Source organism: Mirounga angustirostris, unplaced genomic scaffold, assembly GCF_029215605.1.
Source record: "Mirounga angustirostris isolate CCGP_5_RB_7025 unplaced genomic scaffold, mMirAng1.0.hap1 SCAF_10, whole genome shotgun sequence".
NCBI lineage: Eukaryota > Metazoa > Chordata > Mammalia > Carnivora > Phocidae > Mirounga > Mirounga angustirostris.
In genome coordinates, this window is record NW_026991718.1 from 80,127,274 (window position 1) to 80,149,443 (window position 22,170).

Genomic DNA, 22,170 nt, shown 5'->3' on the forward strand with positions numbered 1-22,170 from the left:
TAGATGTATTATAATTAAAGAATATGTTTGCCTTTTGGTTTTGCCAAAATCTTTTGCATATGTTTGATATATGTCTTCTTGGAAAAAATTATAATTCACTAAATCTTAAGTGGTATTATGTGACTTCGCTTTTTTTTAATGTGAAATTAACTGCTTGATTATTTTAAAGTCGCATTTATTCCTGTCTTATCATTTTAAATATTTTATTTATTTATTTGACAGAGAGAGAGAGAGAGAGTGAGAGCAGAAACACAAGCAGGGGGAGTGGGAGAGGGAAAAGCAAGCTTCCCGCCAAGCAGGGAGCCCGATGTGGGACTCGATCCCAGGACACTGGGATCATGACCTGAGCTGAAAGCAGATGCTTAACGACTGAGCCACCCAGGCGCCCTCCTATCTTATCATTTAAACAAAAAAGCAGAGTGAGTTTCAGCTCCTCCTAACAAATACTTACTGAGTATTAGCTAGGTGCTAGAATTACAGTAGTGAAAAGTCAGCCAGGTAAGGTCCCTGCCCTCCTGGTGCTTACAGATGCATGAGTTCTTAAATAGAGGGTAGGGTGGTCATGGTGGATAGAATTTTGAGAAGACATAGGCTTAGTTGATAGGAGTGGAGTAGGGTGGGAAAATCATTGAAGATTTTTGTTGTATGAGCTTCTACATTATATTACAAATGAATTAAGTTCTCATGTTTGCATATTTTTTTTAAGTGTTTTATTTTTTAAAAGATTTTATTTATTTGTCAGAGAGAGCACAAACGGGGAGCGGCAGACAGCGGGAGAAGCAGGCTCCCTGCTGAGCAAGGAGCTGGATGTGGGACTTGATCCCAGGACCCTGAGATCACGACCTGCCATCGGCACGGCTTCTGTGCAGTTAAAAATATTGTAGTAGGAATGAAATTCAACCAGAGAGAAGGGCTAGAGACAATATTAGTGGCAGTAGTTTAGTTGGACTGTGGCTCCACTTAATGAGGCCAGATTCACCATTGCTGTTCCATCATTCACATAATGATTTGAGATGCACAGTGCTCCAGGATGGATGTCATTATTTGAAGAATTTGAAGCTATAATGAGAAGATGCCCGATTAACCCCATCCACTGTCATTCTTTAAATAGAAGCAAAATCCCTTCTTAATTTACTAAAATCCAAACACAATAGCTGATACCTTGTGATTGGTGGTTTGAAAATTAACTGCTGGTGGTCCTGAATTGTGGTTCATAGTGGGTCATCAGGGCTTCTTTTTGGGCCTCTCAAGTCTCCCACAGCATAGTAAAAGCCAGGCCTCAGGCAAGACCTGCTGTCCCTATGCTATGTGATTGCTCTGCTAGGGTTCAAAGTTCTGTCGCCTAAGTGTGTTGAAAGAATGTTGCCCCAAATTGTTGCCCTTGGCCTCTACTTGAGTGTACCCCTCCCTGATGGAGAGGTCTGGGGAAGAGTCCCACAGATTTGTACTCAGCATCTCAACCACCTGCAGATCATTCAGAAACAAAGTCTTTGTTTCTTACTCCCTGAAAGGGCAGATTGTCTCCCCAGGACTTACAGTCCGCTGTCTCCCATTTTAAATAAATCCTGTATTCAAAGTTGTAGTTCACACACATGAAAAAGGACACCCAATAAAATTTCTTCAATCTTGATGAACTTTAGTGACTTGCAAAAAATTCTTTGATCTAAATACCAGCTGTAGGAACACATCTACTGATTGAGAACACAGCTATAGAAATATTTGTGTGTACATGAATTTTGTTCCTTTTAAATTGTGGATTGTTGTGACTCCCTTTCCAAAGATCAGATGTGATTATTTTGTGTGTTTCCATCCAAAAAGGATGAGAAAGAAAAGTTGCTACTGAATTTTCTGTTATCCCCCTAGTCTGGAATAATAGTGTGCTTCTCTTTCAGTGTTATGTGGCAAAAGTAGTGCACAAAGCACAATTTAGTGATGAAGTTCCATCTGGCATCTGTGATACAGAGGGTTTCGTCAGTTTCATATAATGAATTGCTTGTGCAATCATGCTGTTTAATGCTTCTTTATATTAGCATGTCCTGGGCACTGTGCTAGACTTTCCACACATATCCTTACATTGGTCCTTGGCTTCTCCCTGAGGCATAAGTGTCAGTGAGGGGACTGGGCTCCTGAAGTTGAAAATTTTGCTCACTGCTTTATTTAATTACTCTGCTTTGCTTTTATCTGCGTTGGCTGGGTTCATTTTCTTTGCATTGGGTTTTCAGAAGGTGAGTACACCTTCACGTTGGTGTAGGATAGTGCTTTGTAAATGCTGCAGAATCTGTGATCTCCTTTCCTGCGCTTCTTTGTTCCCTAGTGGGCCTATGGTGGCCCAGCTTTTTCTCCTTGATAAGTAGCATGTGGGGTAGGAATGATAACTGCCCTTGTATCTTCCTAACTGGAGACCTGAATTGTAAGTTTGTCGCATGACAATGTCATAAGAATAGGAAAAGTAAAGGCCAGGAGGGGGAGGAAGGGAAGATAGTGCCAACAAAGCAAAATCCCTAAGCGGATATGTCTGTCTGTCTGAGGGGCCCCTCACTGAGCAAACAGGAAAAGAGGCTGAAGGTCCCAGAGGAGTCCTGGGTTTTGATTATTTTTGCTTCCCTTCAGTATTTAAATTTTATTTTAAAAATTGTCATAAAATAAAATTGACTTTTGTTTTCTTTTGGTGTACAAGTCTTTGTTTGAGTTTTAACACATGTATAGATCTAACCACAGTCAGAATACAGAACAGTTCCATCACTCCCGAAAGCCCCCTTTGTGCTATTCCTTTCAGTTCAGATTTTGAAGGAATGCCTTGGTGCTGAAGAGACTTACATTCTTACTAGGCAGGGCTCTTTGGTAGGACCCAGAAAGGGGCTGTTGAGGGGCATGGGTATGGCAGAAAATGGGCAGCCCCCAGTTCTTCCCAAGAAGCCTGGAGTGTACTCTCAGGTATGCTGGAGGCCTCTCCCTAGGAGTCTGTGATGGTGTGCATCTATTCTAGGTCTCATTGCTCATTGTATCACACTTCAGTGTTGCTTATCCTGGTAATGAGCTGGAGTTTCCTCTTCCTTTAAAAAAAAAAAAAAAAAAAAAAAGTCTGGATGATGATGGTTGTAGGCATTCATGGGTTTTGTAGTTGTATTTCAGGACTTCCCCTGTCAGTCTTAACCCTTCAAGCTTCCTGCCTATTGAGTGGCTTTCCAGGGCAAGTTATGGGGGGTAAGTTCCTGAGGGCAACTGGCCCACATCCATAAGGAACAACACGGGGTATCTAGCCCTAGAAAAGGGAGAACCCTGTCTACCCCAGAGGCAGGTGGGGGAGAGTCTGTACCTCAGAAGGAAGTCGACTCTTGGGTCCTATTTGGCCTCCTCCATTTGATTGTATTTCCTGTGAAGAATTTGTATCTGGCCAAGTTTATTCCTGTATGGTCTGTTGAGGTAGGGACTGCTGTGGTAGACTTGCCAGGGAGCCCCTGGGGAGAGATCATCTGAGCGATCTGAAGGTTGTACCTCTTCTTTGAGATTGCTTAAAGGTTGTGTTTACAAATCACTGAATAGATTTGTCATGCCATCTACCACTCATGACTTGGCCTTCATTGGCCTCCTGAGTATTCATTGAAAAACCATTATTGAGGGCCTGCCATGTGCAGGCACTGTGTTAGGGGTGTTACTTTTCCTGCCTCTAACTTAGGATCTAATAATTAGAAAGTCACCACCTGGGTGTTTGTTGTTTTTGTTGGTAGTGGGGTTTTTTTGGGGGGTGTGGGGTGGGTGCTTTGTTCCTTTAAAATAAAAATTCTTGAAACATGGTGCAGTGAAGGGGGGCGGTGACCATACCTTCTGTTTGTCCAATGCAATCCCGGTTTACATCTGCTGTCCTAGCTTATGACTAGTGCCTCATTCATTCTCAAGTGTCCTGTTTGGATGATAAATTAATATGGTCGCCCCAGTGAAGGGGAAAAGGAGAGGAGGGCGCTTGCTTGGTCAGCCGCTAGCTGGTCGGTGTTTTTGATGGAGTACATCTGTCGTTTGGGCTTCTCCCACGCTGTCGGGGCCACACCTGTTTGTTTTACATGCCCAAGAGATAACAACCTTGCATTTGTTAGCTACCCCACGGTGCTTAACTTATCCTAACAGGGGAATCCAGGGTGATGGTGTTCTGGGGCTTTTTATTTTTTATCGAGAATGTGGGTTTTGTTGGTACATACTAGAGTCTTTCTGACATTACTCCTCATGGGGCCATTGTTGCAGTTACTCTGAATTCTGTAGAGGTGATTACAACATATGGTTGCTCAGGCCCCAGTCCTAGGGATTTTGATCTGGGTGAGGCCTAAGATGTATAATTACAAACAAAACAAAACACCCAGCAACAACAACAAAAATGGTGACCGATTGTCAGCTAGGGTTGAAGAAGCACTGCTTCAGTCTCTGATTGAGGACACTTGGCCCATGGTAGTACGTACATATGTGAGTATTTGGAGGAGTGAGGGCTGTGGGGATTGCTGGAGAGCTCCTGCTGGCCTCCTGGGCAGCAGCCTCTGCTCAGCTCAGCTCTACATCTTGTTTCCATGGGTCTAGGGACCCAGCTTTAACAAACCTTTTTTTTAAGAGAAACGTAAAACTTAAAAATCTGGGTTTAGAAATGTGCAGCCTCTTCATTTTTGGGAAAAAAGCACCCTCTGCCACCACTATAGGAAATGTGATGTCCAGTTTAGCCAGTGAATTACCAAGGAGAAGAACCTTGCTATATTAGCATCTAGAAAGTGGCTTCAGGTCTTCGAACTCAGAAGAATTGCCTTTGTAAGATGCCAAGATAATCTGAAATGGCAGAAGCACAACCACAACAAGACGACACACTGAAGCTATGAATATGGCTCTGGTAATAGACTTTTGTTATCATTCAGCCATCGACTTTTGTGACCTCACAGCCCAAGTAGTCTCATACCAAATGTTAGTATGCAGTGATGTGTGCACCATAAATTTAGGGATTTAGTTTTCAATTAAAAATTTGTTGTGTTTTTTTTTTCCTGTTGTTGTTCTTGTTTTCCCCTCTTCCTCTGAGTATTGCCCTTACAGGAAGAAGGGAGACTTTGGTTTCAGTGCTTGGTTAGAAAGTCATAATCAGGCTCTGCCAACAGAGACCTGATACCTCAACCTTGAGGATGGGTTTTGCTGAAAAGAAGCTGTGCAGTCAGGTGGAAAATGGAGAAATCTTGCAGCTCTTTTTGGTCCAGAGCCTCTGGTTTTGCCTCTCGCAGCCCTCTCTCTCTAACCCAAGCCTGAGCTTTGCAGGAGGACGTAGTCCATACTGAGAATGGTTTTGCTTGCCCAGAGAAAAGGTTCTGCGCTAGATGTCCATGTATGCTGGGTGGTGCCTGTTTTCACAGAGATGTTCTTGGGGCACTGTGTCTGCTGTTGACAGGAAGGAGTGGAACATGTTGCCGTTATTGGAGCTTGAATAGAACCACCATATTGCCTACAAGCTGCAGAGGATGCTGCCCTGGCTAAGGTAGTAGGGCTAGTGTGGCGTACCCTGGGGCGCCTGTGAGTTTTTCTGTGTAGATGAATTCTGGCTCAGAAGGTCCTGCAGGGCAAGTCATTCATCACCTTCTTCGGCTCTCTGCCCAAATGACAGGGTATCAGAGAGGCCTGCCTCCCTGACCACCAGTATAAAATAACAACCGCCCCCATCCTGGCACACTACCTCTCCTCTTCACTCTGCTAGGTTTCTCCCTGTAGTCTTTTTTTTTTTTTATGCATCAGAACATACTCACAACAGCAGCACTGGTGTATTGCTCGTGTCCCCTCTTAGAATAAAGAACACAGACTTTATCTACTTTGTTCACTCTTGTATCCCTGGAGTGTGGACCTCAGAGCCAAGAACATTTTAGAGTGAGATGACCACACTTCTGAGAAGTTAAGTCATAAATCTGTCTAGTGGCAGAGTGAGCAGTTGACTCAATGATCAGAATTTTTGTGTACTTCTAGTATCTTGGGTTTATCTTGGGAAAGCAAATTTTGGTGTCTTCGTGGCTTGAAGAGTTTCAATTCAGTGTTCTCTTTCTAGTACAGTTCCATAGGGTAATTTTGGCTGCCTGTGTCTGGGTTGAAGAGAATGACTTCCCTGGAGCAGCACATTCATTGCTTGCTCAGAGTCTATGAGACCTTGTTTTATCAGGGCGTTGTTCAAAGGGAGGGGCTGAACCACAGGGAGGCAAGAGTGGCACTGGGCATTTCTCCTGCCATCTCAAGTTAAACACGTTGAAGGACAGAGTTAATTAGGCAATTACATAGATTCGTGAGTGCTCACAGTCACTTATCCTGGATTTGCTTGGCCAGCAAACCATGTGAGGCCATGGCTTCTGATCCCCTAGGTGGTTTGGTTTCAAAGTTAGGGCTTTCTCCTTTGTATTATTTTTCTGAGTCCTGCCCTTTTATACTGATAGTCCCAGGCTTTTTGCAGACCTCAGTACAGAATCCTGCAAGGCAGGCACTGGATAGGAGGTGTCTTGTGGGGGTAGCAGCAGAACTTGGGGTGGCTCCTTGGCAACTGTCCGGTTTCTCAAGGTGCCTTGATGGCGACACCTGAGGCTGTGGAATGAGTAACGGGATGACTGAAAAGGATTAAGAAGAGTTGAGAGGAGAGGGCTTTGATAAAACAGCCTATTGAAATCTTCCCTCCGCCTGAGGGGGCAGGCAGGGAAGCAAATAAACTTGTATGGAGGCACATACCAGCAGCCCCTGACTGACCACAGGTGCTTCGTACCACGTTTCACATGCCAACTTCTGCTGCTGGCTATTGTCAGTTACTGAGATGGGAGCAGGTTCTGGAATGCAAACCTTTAGCTTTAAATTGCTATGGCCTGTGAGGAAATGTGCTGATCCAAGTCACTGATTCAGGTACCTAGAGCTTTGAAGCCGTTTTGCCCTCTTTCTAGCTGTGTGACCTTGGGCTAGTTTTCCAATCTCATGGAACCCCACTTCCTTTCTTTCTATAAAATAGAAATGGTTTTCTTCTTTGTAAGGTTGTTGCAAGGGCTTCCTGTGCTTTATATTAAAGTACTTGTATATTTTTTAGTGTGCCAGGCACAAAAATACATGTTATTGAAAATATTGTGGAAAGAATGAACACACAGTGTGTGCTTCTTTACCATCTTTTCCTTTGTGGGATGGGAGAGATTTATTTGTTGGTAGGAAGAAGGAAGAAAGGAGGAGACAGAAAAATAGAGGGAAGCATAAATATCATCCCCATTTCACTTTGCCTTTTCATTGAATTATGAAATGTGATCGTTGCATGGCGTGTCTTACAGAGTAGTCAGGGAAGGCGGTCAGAACACTGCCTTTATCAGCCCTACGGAGTTTATGTAAGCCCTAATAAAGTCCTAAAACTGTTTTTTATTTTATTTACTTATTCACAAAGTCTTTCATTGTGATTCTAATTCTGAGAAAGCTATAATATAATGGGTGTGCACAACTCAAAAAGAAACGGTTACATAACTGAGGAAAATTCATCTGTTTTTATAATATGGTTCTTTGTAGTAGATCATGATTTTTAACAAAAGATGCTTTGAAGAGAGAATTTTCTTTTTCAAATGCCAAGGCAAGAGTTCTTCCTATTTTCTTTGGAAATATCTTCTAAGCTGTCAATTATCTTTATTGATTTTGACCTAGTTAAATTTTAGATGGACATGGTATGAGTTTGCATGAGCATACTTTGACTTTGAAAACTTGAGTTGATGGTATGAATGCATCATTTCTGGTAAGAGATGCTATCAAATGGACCTCAAAGGGAAATTCTAAGGGTGGGTTTTCTCTCAAATCTCTTTTTTTAAGGAAGAATAGGGGAATTATGAGGAATGAATCAATTCATGAATATGCTTATGAATATTCAACACAAGCATATTAAGGGTTGGATACAGACTTTGAAAACCAGAAGGAAATAAGAAGTATGCCCTCTACACTGTGTCAGTGCTGAGGACACAGCAGCAGAAGTAGTTGAGGTTCAGAAACTAGGTTATATTTGTATTTAGAAATCTTACAGGGAGACACGAAGCTGCTTACAGGATGACATCATATGAATACTGTAAATATATCTGGGTTCAAGAGCAGTGTTAGTGTCAGCTTCTTGAAGTGCTGAGAAGAGGTAAGGAACAATTTGAAAACCTTAATTAAAGGTTGGGTTGGTGATAAGTAGGAAGGGACCATAGGCGGATCAGGAGCCCAGAATGGAATCGGAATCCCTTGCATCGTTTAATCTCTTGCCTCTTTTCTTTTCTTTTCTTTTCTTTTCTTTTCTTTTCTTTTCTTTTCTTTTCTTTTTTCTCTTCTCTTCTCTTCTCTTCTCTTTAATAATCTCTACACCCAACATGGGACTTGAACTCATGACCCCAAGATCAAGAGTTGCATGCTTTACCAGCTGAACCAGTCAGGCACCCCTAATCTCTTGCCTTTTGATTTGTGTCTGAAACTTCCAACTCTTTTTCTCTGTCTAGGCCAATGAGAAGAGTTCGGTTTGAGTGCTTTAGTGATGCGTGAAATGATATTTCAATATTGAAATTGTGCTGTGGGTAAATACTGAAAATCTGGTGTCCTGTGGGTTATGGGGAGAAATGTAGGGGAGCTTTTTGGTGGAGTAGGGGGTTAGTGATTGGAGGAGAAGGAAGGGAACCCACAAAATTCTGTGTTTCATCTTTTGTGGGTAAATGGTTAGACATTGTAATAAACAAGCTTTTCATTAAAATTCACTGCTCTGTGTATGATGCCTCCTAGAGTCTTATAGGAATCACGGGAATCCTGGAACTCTGGGCTTCAGCACTATGTCTGCTCTGGCTTCACAGTGGTTGGTGTAGTTGAGCCCTTTTGGTTGTTATGCTGTGGTGTAACACTGGGCTCCCCAACTGGTCGATCAGGTCACAAGGCCGCAGTTCCCTTCTCTGAGTCTTTCTTATCTCCTCATTTGAGAAACTAAAAAGTTAGACCTATATATAAAAAAATAAAGACAGGATTCCCTGCTTTGGAGTTAGGGACCTGTGGTCACCTTACATAATGCTAAGGGAAGGCCAGAGGAAGAGGAGTTCAGATTGAGGATTATGTTAAGGATAAACATGGATCATTAGTATTGTGGTAATTTAAAAAGGAAGTGTAGTATATGATGTGGTTTTACGTAAGAAAATATTTCAGTGTCTAATAGTAGTTACAGGTACTGTTAATTTGTATGGGGTCTCAAGAGAAAAATGCTGGTTGTGTATTTTGTTTGAAATCTTAATGAATAGACGTTAATTACATTGTGATAGATTTGTATAAGTAGGTTTATCTCTCCCTCTGCCCAAAGATATCTCACATTGGAGGGAAACATCTAGCATGACCATGGTCGTTTTGAAATTGGGAAGGTTTGACCTTGAAGGACCTGCCCCCTGCCTTGAAAGCTCCTCAGATGCCATGCTCAGCCGTGCTGACCTCTCTGCCGATGGCACTGCTGCCCTGTCGGTGCTCTCAGTCATGATACTGCCCCCTGGCACCAGGGCTGCCGCCTCGTGTGTGACCTATTGCAGAGGGTTATGACTGTCACCATTTCACACAGGAAGCAAATGATGTCCAGAAGAGGTTAAGTAACTGGCCTGAGGTCGCCCTCCTAGTGTGTAGTGGACTTGGGCTTTGGATCTAGGGCTCCCGGCTTCAGTGCCTGCTTTGGGTGCCATTCTTCTGTAGTATTTGAGTATCTTACTATGTGAAATAAGAGGAACTGATTTTTAAATTTTCTTATTTTTCTCCCTTAAAAACATTAATAGAAATTTTTATCATAACAATAGCAATCATACAGAAAAGTAGAGAAAGGTGAACTCACCATTTTTTGTAGCTTGAGACCGTCAACAAATATGAAAATAATGTTCATTACATGCAGTTCTTGCTGTGAGAGCACTTAAGTAGGGAATGTGTGTTCTAGGAGTTGTGCATTGTATCTCCATTGGTCATTTTCTTTTGTCCAGTGCTTAGTTAAAATACCGTCAGGAGTATAGTATTTTAATGTATCTTGAGAGAGTCATGCAGCAATCAAATTTCAGTTCTAGCATTACCACATTGACTACTTAGCTGTTGAATATAGCATACTGTATCTCATGGTGGCTAATAACTTTATTCATATGTTTGCCTATAGTAAAGGATATGGAGTTTGTTATGCTATTAGACATTCTTTTGTTATTTTAAACTAAAATTGCTGAATCTGAAGTCAGTTGAGTTTTTCAGATAATTAGGGGGAAAGGCAGTTGCATATGCGTATTAAATGTTAGTGATAGCTTGTTTGCAGAATCCCAGATCTCTTGTTTTAGATGCTTGGATTTGAAGATTTTCCAGTGCCTTTTCTTTTATTATTAATCTAAGAATAGATATGCTGATTTTTTTTGTCCTTTGTATTTTCTGAATGCTTACTATTGGTGCTTTTTAAATTTTCCAGTTTCCCTTTTAAAATAGGATTCCTCACACTTGGTACTGTAGTCCAGCCACTGGCTCACGTGAGTACCATACCACGGGGCTACTGCCTCCTTTGAAAGGGGCACTGTCCTCTTTAATGCAGCTTTACTAGGTGTCTTTAAAAAGCAGCTGCCCTTCCTTCCCACCTGACCCACTACCCAGCCATATCCCTCCGTGTCTTTGAAGGAATTATGATAAACTCTCGTGGCAGCATTTCTTTTCTTGCCCCTTTCATGTATGTGTCCATCTAAATTGTCTCCACTTCTCAACATGAAGGTGCTTTTTGCTACAGTGCTGGCTTACCTAACTGGAACTTGCTTGCTGTCTGTCCAGCAAACACCCCCCGCCCCCCGCCCGCCCTGCCGAATCTGTCCTAGAACACAGCTGAAAATGACAGAACAAGCATGCAGAACCCAGATGACTGAGCCCTTTCTTTGTAGGAGTCAGAATATTACCACCTTACGTAATATTCCCTGAGGCTGTCACTTAATTGCAAGGACAGGATAGTAATTGATGTTGATAATAATTTCCCTGAGCCATTAAGAAAAGTAACTTTAATGTACTCAAGATTTCAGGATTTGGAAAGATTTCCATCTAGATTGGACTTTTAAAGAGAAAAGATGTATGCATCAAAACGACTCATTTATTGGGGAGTGGGCACTAGAAAAAAGTTTTTCATGCTGATTATTTTGATTGTAATTCTTAGTAGACATTAAATCTGTACATTCTCTGCTACTGAGGCATAATTTTCTTTTTTTTTTTTTTTTAAGGATTTTATTTATTTATTTGACAGAGAGAGAGAGAGCAAGAGCAGGACACAAGCAGGGGGAGTGGGAGAGGGAGAAGCCGGCTTCCTGCTGAGCAGGGAGCCTGATGTGGGGCTCGATCCCAGGACCTGGGACCATGACCTGAGCCGAAGGCAGACACTTAACGACTGAGCCACCCAGGCACCCCAGCATCATTGTCCTTAAAGGGAATGTTGTTCCAGATAAGATAGCTCCAACCTAAGAAAGACATAATTCTATATTGAGGTCTTTAATTTTAAACTCTTGAGGGAATAGAAGCACTGTCTTCTTATTAAATTGCAAGTGTGGACTGATCTCCTAACGCTCACATATTCCTGTGCTTTCTTTGCCTTCCTGCTCATCCACAGCCCTGATCATGGAAGGGAGGAAGAGGCAGATAAACAGTTGTTGACTGTAATGAGAAATATTAGTTACAAGGATTAAATGTGCAAAAATATGAACCTACTTACCTCATACTTGTTTGGGTTGTGGAGAAGTGTGATGGGAAAAGCAGGTGTCGGTGGGGATATGTTGCCATTATCCCTGCTCTGTTGTAAGGAGGTGTTTAGAAGACTGAGGTGTTTCCTGAAGTGCTCTGTCTCTCTCAAGTTAATTATGTGGTTCCTTATCTTAAATGGCTTATGGAGTGCTGTCTGGGTAAATATGCCTCTCCTCTTTGGTTGAGTTTTGGAATTTTCACAGACACTTCCTAGAAAAGAGCACTCAGGAGTGGGGGGACTGTGGTTTTGGGTTTACAGTGCAGAACCGGTGAAGCTGGTCTTTGCCTTTGGGGTGGATGGATGTGGAATCTTAGAAAAGAGTGGTCAGTGGATTTCCCAGTACTGAGCTCATGCCATTCACACATGGTCATGTAGGTTCATATTTGTCCTTTGAAATAAGGAAATATAAGGGGGAGCAGATTGGAATTTAAAAAAATGGTTTAATCTTTATTAGGGCAGTTTTAGGTTCATAGCAAAATTGAGAGGAAGATACTGAGATTTCTATATACCCCTTGTTCCCACATGTGCATAACCTCCCCCATTATGACATCCCCCACCGGAGTGGCACATTTTGTACAATTGATGAATCTACACTGACATGTCATAATCACTCAGAGTCCATCGTTTACATTAGGGTTGCTCTTGGTGTTGTACCTTCTGTGGGTTTGGACAGATGTATAACAACCTGTATTCATCATTATGGTATAGTACAGAGTAGATTAACTTCCCTAAAAATCGTCTGTGCTCCACTTGTTCACCCTCCCTTCTCCTGTTGGAATTTTTAAGTTGAACTATGTGTGATGTGATAAGACATCCTGGGGAGAAAATTGGCACACTGGGGGCATAGCCCCACTGGTGTACGTCCTTCCTGCTCTCTGGGTGTACTTTCTTGTCTGTAAAATCAGCTGTTTTGTTAACTAGGCTTGCCTATCCTTTCAGCTCCTGGAAATTTCAGAACATAAGTTCTTTGTTTTTATTATAAACATATTTGACATTTCTTAGAATTTATGTGTTATAAATCTGACCTTCACATATCAAAACCCCCAGCTAAGACAATGAGTGTATATGTTACTGTAAGTAAATACTGTATAGTCCAAAAAGGATATGAGGGCTTGAATTTGGGCTTTTTAATACAAGCTTGGAAAAGTGATTTCCAAACTTCAGAATGCATAAGAATCACTAGAGACTGGCTTAAAAAGTCATGGATTCCTATACCCCACTTAATGGAATTCTCACGTGTCAGTCTGGGATGGAGCCTGGAGATCTATACATCATGGGTGAAAGTGAGTGATTTTTGTAATTGAATTTGACATGCTTAATAGAAATACTTAACATCTCTCTCTCCCATAGTAAACCTCTTATATCTAAAATATTACATCTGCAAACCAATAGAACACCACTAAAAAATCATTAAGATCAAGTAACAGTTCCCAAGTTGGATGGGAATGAGGAGCAGCTGGTCCGTTGCCTCTTCTGCGGCAGCCATACACATCACCCCTTGATGGAATGCCCTCTTCCGACTCAGTGGGAGACTGGCATCTTCTTGGTCGGGTGCAGAGTATGAAAAGCTCCTTTTGTCCTTATGTTTGGAGAGAAGTGATGCAGTTTTGTGACAGATCTAGTCCTGGGTGAGTTGCTGAGTTCTCCCCCTTCCTCCTGGCCCGTTGATACCTGTATAAACTGTCCCTTTCTGGGATTTGGTAAGGAGTATTTGCAGTTCAGATCTCAAGTGATCCGCATCTTGTCCTTTGATGATCTTTGAGAGCATCGGGGCAATCCTTGAAGGCCCTGCTACAGCCTCCATGGTGGGTCTACACTATTAGCCTCACAGTGATGGTCCCTTTAACAACACCTTCTGCGCCTCGTGCCAGAGCAGACCAATTGGTGTCACACTGTCCTGTTTGCTAAGTGTTTCTGCTACAGAGTACAGTGTTTCTCTGTCACCATGTTAGTGCCCCTTCTTGTGGATTTTTTTTTATACCCCTGTAAATTATAAACTTCCTGAGGGCTGATGTGGTGTTTTATCTCCCCTGGAAGCATAGGGCATGTCCTGGGCACTGGTTAAAAATAGTCAGTCTTCAGTTCACTGAGTTTTGGTGTTGATGGGTTTTTCTGTTAAGCAAATAGAAAACCAATATAAGGAAGTTAATCTCTGGAGTTTTTATTTCAGGTTAAACTCAGCAGAAAGGAAAAGCATTCTGATCTCCAGTATTTATTGAAAGAAAATTTATGGTGATATGAACAAGCCTGTTCATATGGTGATATGAACAACAAACAAGCCTGTTAACGAGTTTCAGAAAGCCAAGGGTGAGGGGCTTGAATGTGTTCACATATACCTTCAGATTCCCTAAAGAATTCCTTCAGGATGTTCTTTCATTGACTTTTACTGATTTATCATAGGAGAGTAAAGTCAGATTAAGTTTTTATTATTGGTTACTACATTTCCATGTTTGATTATAATCACTTAAAATATTTATGTTACAGAATAGTATACTTGGCAGCTCCTATGTAAGTTGGTTTAATGGGGCGTTTGTGGTCATTTCTGTTTTAAAGTTTACAGCCTTGATATAGGGAACAAGTCTGGGTATGAATCTTGAGCTGATTAACTTAACCACTTAATCTTTTTAAAGCTTCAGTTTCCCTTTCTATGAAATGGGGACATTGGTACCTATGTTGGGTTGTATCAGGAGTAAGTGAAAGTGCATAGATAATGCTTTGTTCACTACATGCCCCAAGAGTGGGGACATCCTGGTGCCTTGTGTCCTGTTCTTACAGTCCTCTCTCTCGTACTGGAATGCTTCCAAGGAGTCACAAGGGTCATACTTGCTGGAGTTCAGGCTGTGATGTGCACCCCTCTGGGTTGTTGAGGGAAGAAAATATTTGTTGTTCCTGAATTGTGTTTACTTATCTTGCAAAGTGTCATAAATTTAATAGAGTTTTCTTCTCTAATAGTCTGTCCACTCTCTCAGGCTGAGTGAGTACAAAAACTTTATGATTCTGTGAAGAAAGGTAAGAGTTAAGTAGGAAGCTCTGAGTGCAGAAAAGGAGCTGCTAAGTTGCAGTGCAGGTCCTTGTTAAGGCATGCGATGCTGATGCCGTATAATGACAAGGGATGATTGGTGTTGAACAGCAGCATGACCATCCCCGAGGAGACGAGTCCTGAGTTAAAGACTTGGTCTTTCATTTCTTAGATTCATTTGCACCCCCTCTAAGTTTCCTCTTGTGAATGAGACCATCAGATTTTGCCTCTCAGTATGAAGTTTTGTTTTGTTTTAAGATTTTATTTATTTGCGAGAGAGAGAATGAGAGACAGAGAGCATGAGAGGGAGGAGGGTCAGAGGGAGAAGCAGACTCCCTGCCGAGCAGGGAGCCCGATGCGGGACTCGATCCCGGGACTCCAGGATCATGACCTGAGCCGAAGGCAGTCGCTTAACCAACTGAGCCACCCAGGCGCCCAGATTTTGCCTCTCAGTAAGCATATGTATTCATTAAGCGTGTTTTAATGGAGTTAACTGGGGGTCTAGGTAAAGATTATGTAACATGAGTTAGTTACCTAGTAGTTGGTGATATGCCATCTTTTTCCTCTTGGGATTTAAAAGCTTCCCTTGGATGCTGTTCCTTCTGCCACTAGGTTCCTTTTTGTGGATTAGTGACAGACTTCATTAGAGACAGACGGACAGGCTGCCACAGTGCCCTGCATTTTAAAGCCACATGGTGTGTGTGCATGTTTTTTTTTTTTTCTTTTCTTAGAACATGTATCATAAATGTAATGCATATTTGCAGATGCAAGGTGGCAGTTTCGACTCTGTAACAAACATGAAGGAGAGTTAGAAATTTAGGGCATTTTCCTTAGCTTGAAGGTCTATCAGGAACAGTTTGAGTTTTCCTTTTTAAAAAAGAAACATTCATTTCCCCCATTTAAAGACCAAAAATGAATCAAATGCCACAAAGGTTGCTCTACTAAAGGGGACAATTCTGGTTAGTGTGAGCCAGTTTGTGTGAAATATTTATTGCAGCAACAGTTTTAATTACAAATCTTGGTAACCCTTTAAGGGCATTGAGGGGAAATAATTTAAGCTATTTCTTTAAAAACAAAGGACCTCAGTAGAAGGAATTTGACAAGTTGGTAGAAATGGTAGGAGTCCATCCCTTGCATTTTATAGAATCATTGTGGAAAGGGAATCCGGCTGCCATTGTACCATGGGCAGATAGCTTAATAACATTCACCTCAGAGTTCTTTATCTGTAGAATAGGATAATGGCCTGTTTTGCTGGCCTTCATCAGATTTTTTTAGGAGCTATAGCTGTGAATGGTATTTGGGGGCTTTTCCTCATTGGGTGCCTCATAAGTGCATTAATGTTCACATGGTGCCTCATATAAAAAGCCAAGGGCCTTTAGTCTCTTCCTTCTGGCATTTTATAACACTGGATGGGACACCATGTCCAAGAAATGAGGCAATAGGTCAAGAGAGTCAAGTTCATAAATGGATGTTAGGTATGTATATTTAATGCTGACCAAATCATATACTGGGGTGTTCTAAAAGTGGATGATACAATGGAAAGAAAGGTCCTATTATTAAGTTCCAAACCTCTCCATGCACAGGCTAGGCATTTCAGTGACACAGCATGCTGGATCCAGACTCAGATGAAGGAAAGTGGTCATACTGGTCATCTGTAGGGAGCAAACTGCATGAAGCAGCCTTTAGGAGATGGTATAGAGGTCAGAGTGGAATGATAAGAGTACATGTGAAGCCTCAGACTTCAGTGAAATAATGCCTTTGCTTGTATCCTTGAGTTGCTAGCACAATGCAGTTGGTTATGATTATGTGTATTTTCTCTTCATGTACTACGGAGGGCCGTTGGTTATAGCTCTAAAGTGATGCCAAGGGAGCACGGATAGGGCCTCCCTGATGGGTGGGGGCACCTGACTTTTGTAGACTTAAGCTTGTAACCTACCCCGAGAGTAACCTTTAATATATTCTCTCTGGGGTAGTGTTGAGTAAATCATGGACAGATTTTTATCCTTTCAAACAACTCTTCATATGACCTCCTTTGTGCACAATTATATGCATATAGATGTTTGGTGCATTTCAGTCCCAGCTGTAGTTTTTCTCCTTGGGCTGTTGCTCGCCATTTTGGTTCTTTTTTGCAAAGATAACCTATCTGAGTGGATAGATTATTATTTGTTTCAAATTTAGAGGTTTTCTTTTTAAAAAATAATTAGGGATGTACATTACTTTCGTACCCTAACTGCCTTTCCCCATATTGGCCATGCTTTTTGAAAATGAGAAATGGGCCTAAATTGACTAGGGTTAGGGTAGTGGCAAAGGGAATTAAGGAGAAAGGGTTCGCATAGACCTCTGGTGGGAGTGGAGAGAGGAAGACTCTCATCTTAGAGCCCACTATATGCCAGATATGATGGCCAGAGCTTTATGTACTTTATGCATTTTATTTCTAGCCTGCCTATTCTAAAAAGGACATTGGGATCCTACAGTGATCCTAGGAAGCTTTCCCAAGGAAATATATAGTAATGAAGTGGTATCAGAGAAATGAAAGCCAGAATCCCAAATCTCATTTCTTTCAGTATGTTGTCTTGTTTCTTAGAAAGGAGGGAGACAGAATTCTTAGTTTCCTGATTTAAATTTAAATTTGAAATGGACCTAATTTTGGAAGACCTGGTATGCATTAATGAAGACTAATGCTTTTGCATGGTCTACCCTCTGACACAAAAATAATTGATTAGTTGTTAGGTCCTGATTCTCTAATCCCTTAGTAAGGGAAACTCATGTTCTGTGTGAAACAAATACCGAGTGAATTCACAACTCTAAGCTTTTATGCCACTGTCAAACTGCTAAGTTTTGAGAATACTCCTGTGGTCTTGAGTTCAGGCATAGAGGGAAATACTGCTATATTACATAAACATCTGGAGTGGTTTTTCCCCTCCCCCACACCTCCCCTAACACATTCCCAGCACAGTGCTATTTATCTCTTTAAAAAGAACAAAAGCTGGGGGGCAACTCTTGTGACATTCTCTCATCATTTGGTTCTGTCAGCAAGAAATTTGTTTTAGTAATTTGGAAATAACCCCACTGCAGGAAGAGTAATCAGTATGTGTTTCCAGTTTTGAGGGCTGCCTGGATGCTAAGGAGATAGATGATCTTTGTGTCTCTTGTATAGAAAGCACTGGAAGGTTACCTAATACTCTGTTCTCCTGAGTTCTCCTCTTTGCTCTTGGATTTAAGGAAATCATAATTTGGCTTCATGGTTCTGTTAACCAGTCATAGTCATGGGAGTTGTTTTGATACTATGCTAATAAATTAATTTTCCATCTTCAGGGAAACAGGGTCCAATTGTATTTTATTGCCGTATTTATTAATTTATTTACCATTGACCGTGGGTACTGCACGGCTCATTGCATTGTAGTTATTCTTCATGATAGACCTGTGAGTGAAGTGGGCACCACTGTTCCCCTCTTGTACAGACAGGAGGCTGAGGCACTGTTATGTTATCAAGTGGAGGACATGAAGTGTGGACACAGTCTTGATGCTGGAGTCCATGCTCTGGGTCACTATCCTGTAGCTTTAGGATCCTGCCAATGCCCATGACATGAAGGACAGCTCAGTTTCCTGTGTATTAGTGCTTAGTACAGAGCTGGGGGTTACAAAGCTTAAAAAGGCTGAGGTTACAGATCCAAAACACACATAGGCAAAAATTTTAAATGAGTGATTCAGGAATGGGCATTATGAAAAGATACTGAATCTTGGACAGACAGGTAGTAAAAAATGTCAGTAGAATCAGAAATATGGGAGCCCATATAACATTCATAAATTACTACTTTCCTGACACACAGTTGTATTCCATTCTGTACGTCTCTGAGGTGGAGCTTCTGTAGATGTCAGATGGCTTCTTAGATCATTTTGTGTGCTGTATGGTAACACATATACAGGGAAGCATTTCTCTTTCAGAATTATGGGTTACTCAGCTGTGAATGCAGAAAGAATTCCAGACTGTTCAGCAGGGCTGTGTGACGATGTTGGGGAAGGTGTGATGATGGAGTACTGAAGCCACAGTTGAGGGGACAGTTCAGATCTGCTGAGGCTGGCCATGCTGGAAAAGCATGCTTGTGGAATGGTAGCTGGGAAATAGCTGACAGGGCAGGAGGCAGTTCCTTGGGCCGTGGACCAATGTGGGACAAGCCTGCTCCCATCAGAAGCAGAACTTGAGACGGCCTAAACTGCAGGTGTGTGTGTTGTGGGAGTTGGTGCCCCCACTTGCATGGAAGCACTTTTGAAGACGAGGAAGGTAGTTCACTTTAGAGGGAGGTGGTGGTATCTGTGGGTCGGTGAGAGTTGGGATGAAGTTCTTGGCCTGTGGATTTTATTTGTCCTGGCTACCTGTATGTTACTTTGTTGTGTAGTTCTTGCTCGTGAACTGCTGGGCCATTGCAGGACTCCATGCCACCATGACCTCATATAGTTGAGATGTAATTGTAATACAGTGTCATTTTCATGAAGTTGTTTTGTCCTAGATGTAACTTGAGTTCCCGGGTAAGCTTTCCAGACTAAATGGAGAGCTTTCCTCAGGTTTCAAGTTCTGAAGTTCATAACTGTTCGTCATGAGACCACAAGCGAGGCAGGAGGCTCTTGGGAGATATAGTGATGTTCTTTCTGTTTTACATTTGTTGAAGAAGGACCATTGTCCACAAAGTCCCGGGGTAGATCAAGCCCAGGAGATCTGGGTAGCTCTTTGTTACTCACCTGAGGAATGGCCACCAGAGCACTGCAAAGAGTGGATGGAGAGACACAGGGCTGACAGGAATTAAATGTAGTCCTGTTCATCTGGGTGAGAGATTGACCTCACATTGGTTTGAAATGCCCAGGGAGAGAAATAATGAGTTTTAGGTCCTAGGTGAGGAATTATACTATCACTGTAAGAAGACTCTCTCTCTTTGTGCATCATCCCTATCTCTTTGTACACTCCCTTATTCTGGGTAATTATTCTCCAACTTCCCTACCGTGGGACTGCAGGAAAGCTTCAAAGAAGACTGTCAGTATAACTTTTGTAAAATCAAGTAATGGGTCTTGGGAGTACACTAGGGAAAAATGACTGCTATCCATTTCTGAAAATAAATATCAAGAGGCTTTTTTGGGTCATTTCATTCATGCAGAATGTTAAGAAAGAATATGTGGTCAACTTGATGTATAGAAGAAAATATTTAAGTTGCTTAGGTTGAGAGGTAATGATATGCAAATTGAACCTGAGAAAGAAAGGAATTGATACTTTATCAAAACTCATTGGCTCTATTACTAGTCTTGTTTATTAAGTGGAGTTCATTGGTATTACAACCCATATTGTTCTACTGGAGAGCACGGGACTATTTCATCATCACTTTTGGGAAAAAGTACAAAAGAGATAATTTATTGAAACTTCAACCATCCTGTTCTAATGATCATGCAAAACAGTGGTGCCAATTATCTTTCTTTTCTCTGTTTTTCAGGGTCGACATGTTAAAACTGGTCAGCTGGCGGCCATCAAAGTTATGGATGTCACTGAGGTAAGGTTGGGTCACAGATAATTTTAAAGAAATCATTATATAAAAGACAAGATCCTCCTGTCCCTCCAACCCCAATTTAATAATATTGTTTTGTTTGTAGAATTGATCTTCAACAAATTGCCCCCCTGTGACATGGTGGGTTCATAAGGCCCAGCAGACTAGTTGGCTTAAATTGTTGCAGATGGTCCCCAAGTAACTAGGAATCAGTAGCATTTTCTTTAAAAAAAAAACAAAAACAAAAACAAACTGAGTGATGTCATCCTTGGCTACTTAATGGACCATAATTGGAAACATCTTCTTTAATGGAAAAGAAAAAATTTGAGAAGGGATCGTGGAGGTCACATGAATAGGGAGATCGAGGGGTGTGGGATGGGGAAAAGCTTCTCTAGGGTATTAGGCCACATTTGGGCCATTTCTTTTATTTTTAACATGGGGAAAGAAAACAGATCCAGCCAAGTTCCCAGAGGTTTGAAAACAGAAACATCTGGTAGAATGCTGAGCAGATTGTTGGCAAAATTTAGTAGCAAAAAATAGTTCTTGAAATGGTCACATGAGGATTTACTCTGTAGCTTTAGATGGGAAAGAGGAGAGATTAACTCACACAAAAGTAAGTGTATATGTTCCTGAAGTCCATACTTAACTTTTTAAAGATAACCATGGACTGTAGTGAACCAAATCCATTTTACTTTATTTTTATTTGAAATTTTACTTTTTATTCTCATGGTTACTTCTAACTTACCTAATTATGAATAAGATTTACCATCATATATCACAGATTTTAGAGAGAGTTAGCTAGCAGCCATGGGGATCTGGGATATCTTTTTTAAATTTTATTTTTCTTTGAGAGAGAGAGAGCGCATGAGCACTCTTGTGCAGGGGGCAGGGGAGGGGCAGAGGGAGAGGGTGAGAATCTCAAGCAGTGGCTCGATATCACAACTCTGAGATCATGACTTGAGCCAAAATCAATAGTTGGACATTTAACCGACTGAGCCACCCAGGTGCCCCGATTTGGGATATCTTTAAATCAAGCCATAGTCTTCCCCAAATCTGGGGTTGGTCTAGGGAAATAATGGCTAAACCGATCTCAGGTGTGCAGTTGAGCATTCTAGAGAGGTTTCCTTCTCCGTCCTGTTCTCACCTTGGTTTCTAAGAACATGCTCATCTCCAGTGTGGATATTTGTAGTAAGAATTAGAAAACATTGTTACCTGTGGACTACGGGACAAATGATAGAACTTTATATAAATATTTAAAGATGGGACATTTTATGGGCGCCTGGGTGGCTCAGTTGTTAAGCGTCTGCCTTTGGCTCAGGTCATGATCCCAGGGTCCTGGGATCGAGTCCCACATCCGGCTCCCTGCTCCACGGGAAGCCTGCTTCTCCCTCTCCCACTCCCCCTGCTTGTGTTCCTGCTCTCGCTGTCTCTCTCTCTGTCAAATAAATAAATAAAATCTTTAAAAAAAAAAAAAAAAGATGGGACATTTTATGAGATGGCTGTTCTTTTTTTTATGCCAAAGAGAATCCTGGAGACTTTACAATGAAAAGGGACCCAATGCTTGGTTGAATGGCCTAAAGATTCTTATAACCTACTGAGATAATGGACTATTCTGTCGCCTTATAGTCACCCTATCTTGGTGTACAACTTGGGGAAATTGGATGCTTTCCAGTTAAATATTATTTTTAAGATTATTTCAAAGAGTGGTGAAGGAATAAAAATGGTAACTTAACTGTGATTTAAATACAATAGTCAGGTTATTTCTGAAGCGCCCTCCGTGAATGGAATGATGGATGGCACATTCCTCTCAAGCCTCCATTCCTGCCACTGTGCATGGTGCTGGTGCCTCAGTGGGAAATGGTGTAGCTGGAGCCTGTGTTCTTTGG

The 22,170-nt window shown here is 41.6% G+C and overlaps 1 protein-coding gene across 50 annotated transcripts in view; it reads left to right on the plus strand.

Annotated features, from left to right (window-relative positions):
• MAP4K4 (mitogen-activated protein kinase kinase kinase kinase 4) overlaps positions 1-22,170 on the plus strand; it is a 188,143-nt gene that overhangs the window by 62,241 nt on the left and 103,732 nt on the right. For all 50 annotated transcript variants that reach the window (XM_054509933.2, XM_045885209.3, XM_054509938.2 and 47 more), the window contains exon 3: positions 20,234-20,290. In XM_054509933.2, coding sequence (XP_054365908.1) covers positions 20,234-20,290 — 57 coding nt within the window. The remainder of the gene's footprint in view (positions 1-20,233; positions 20,291-22,170) is intronic.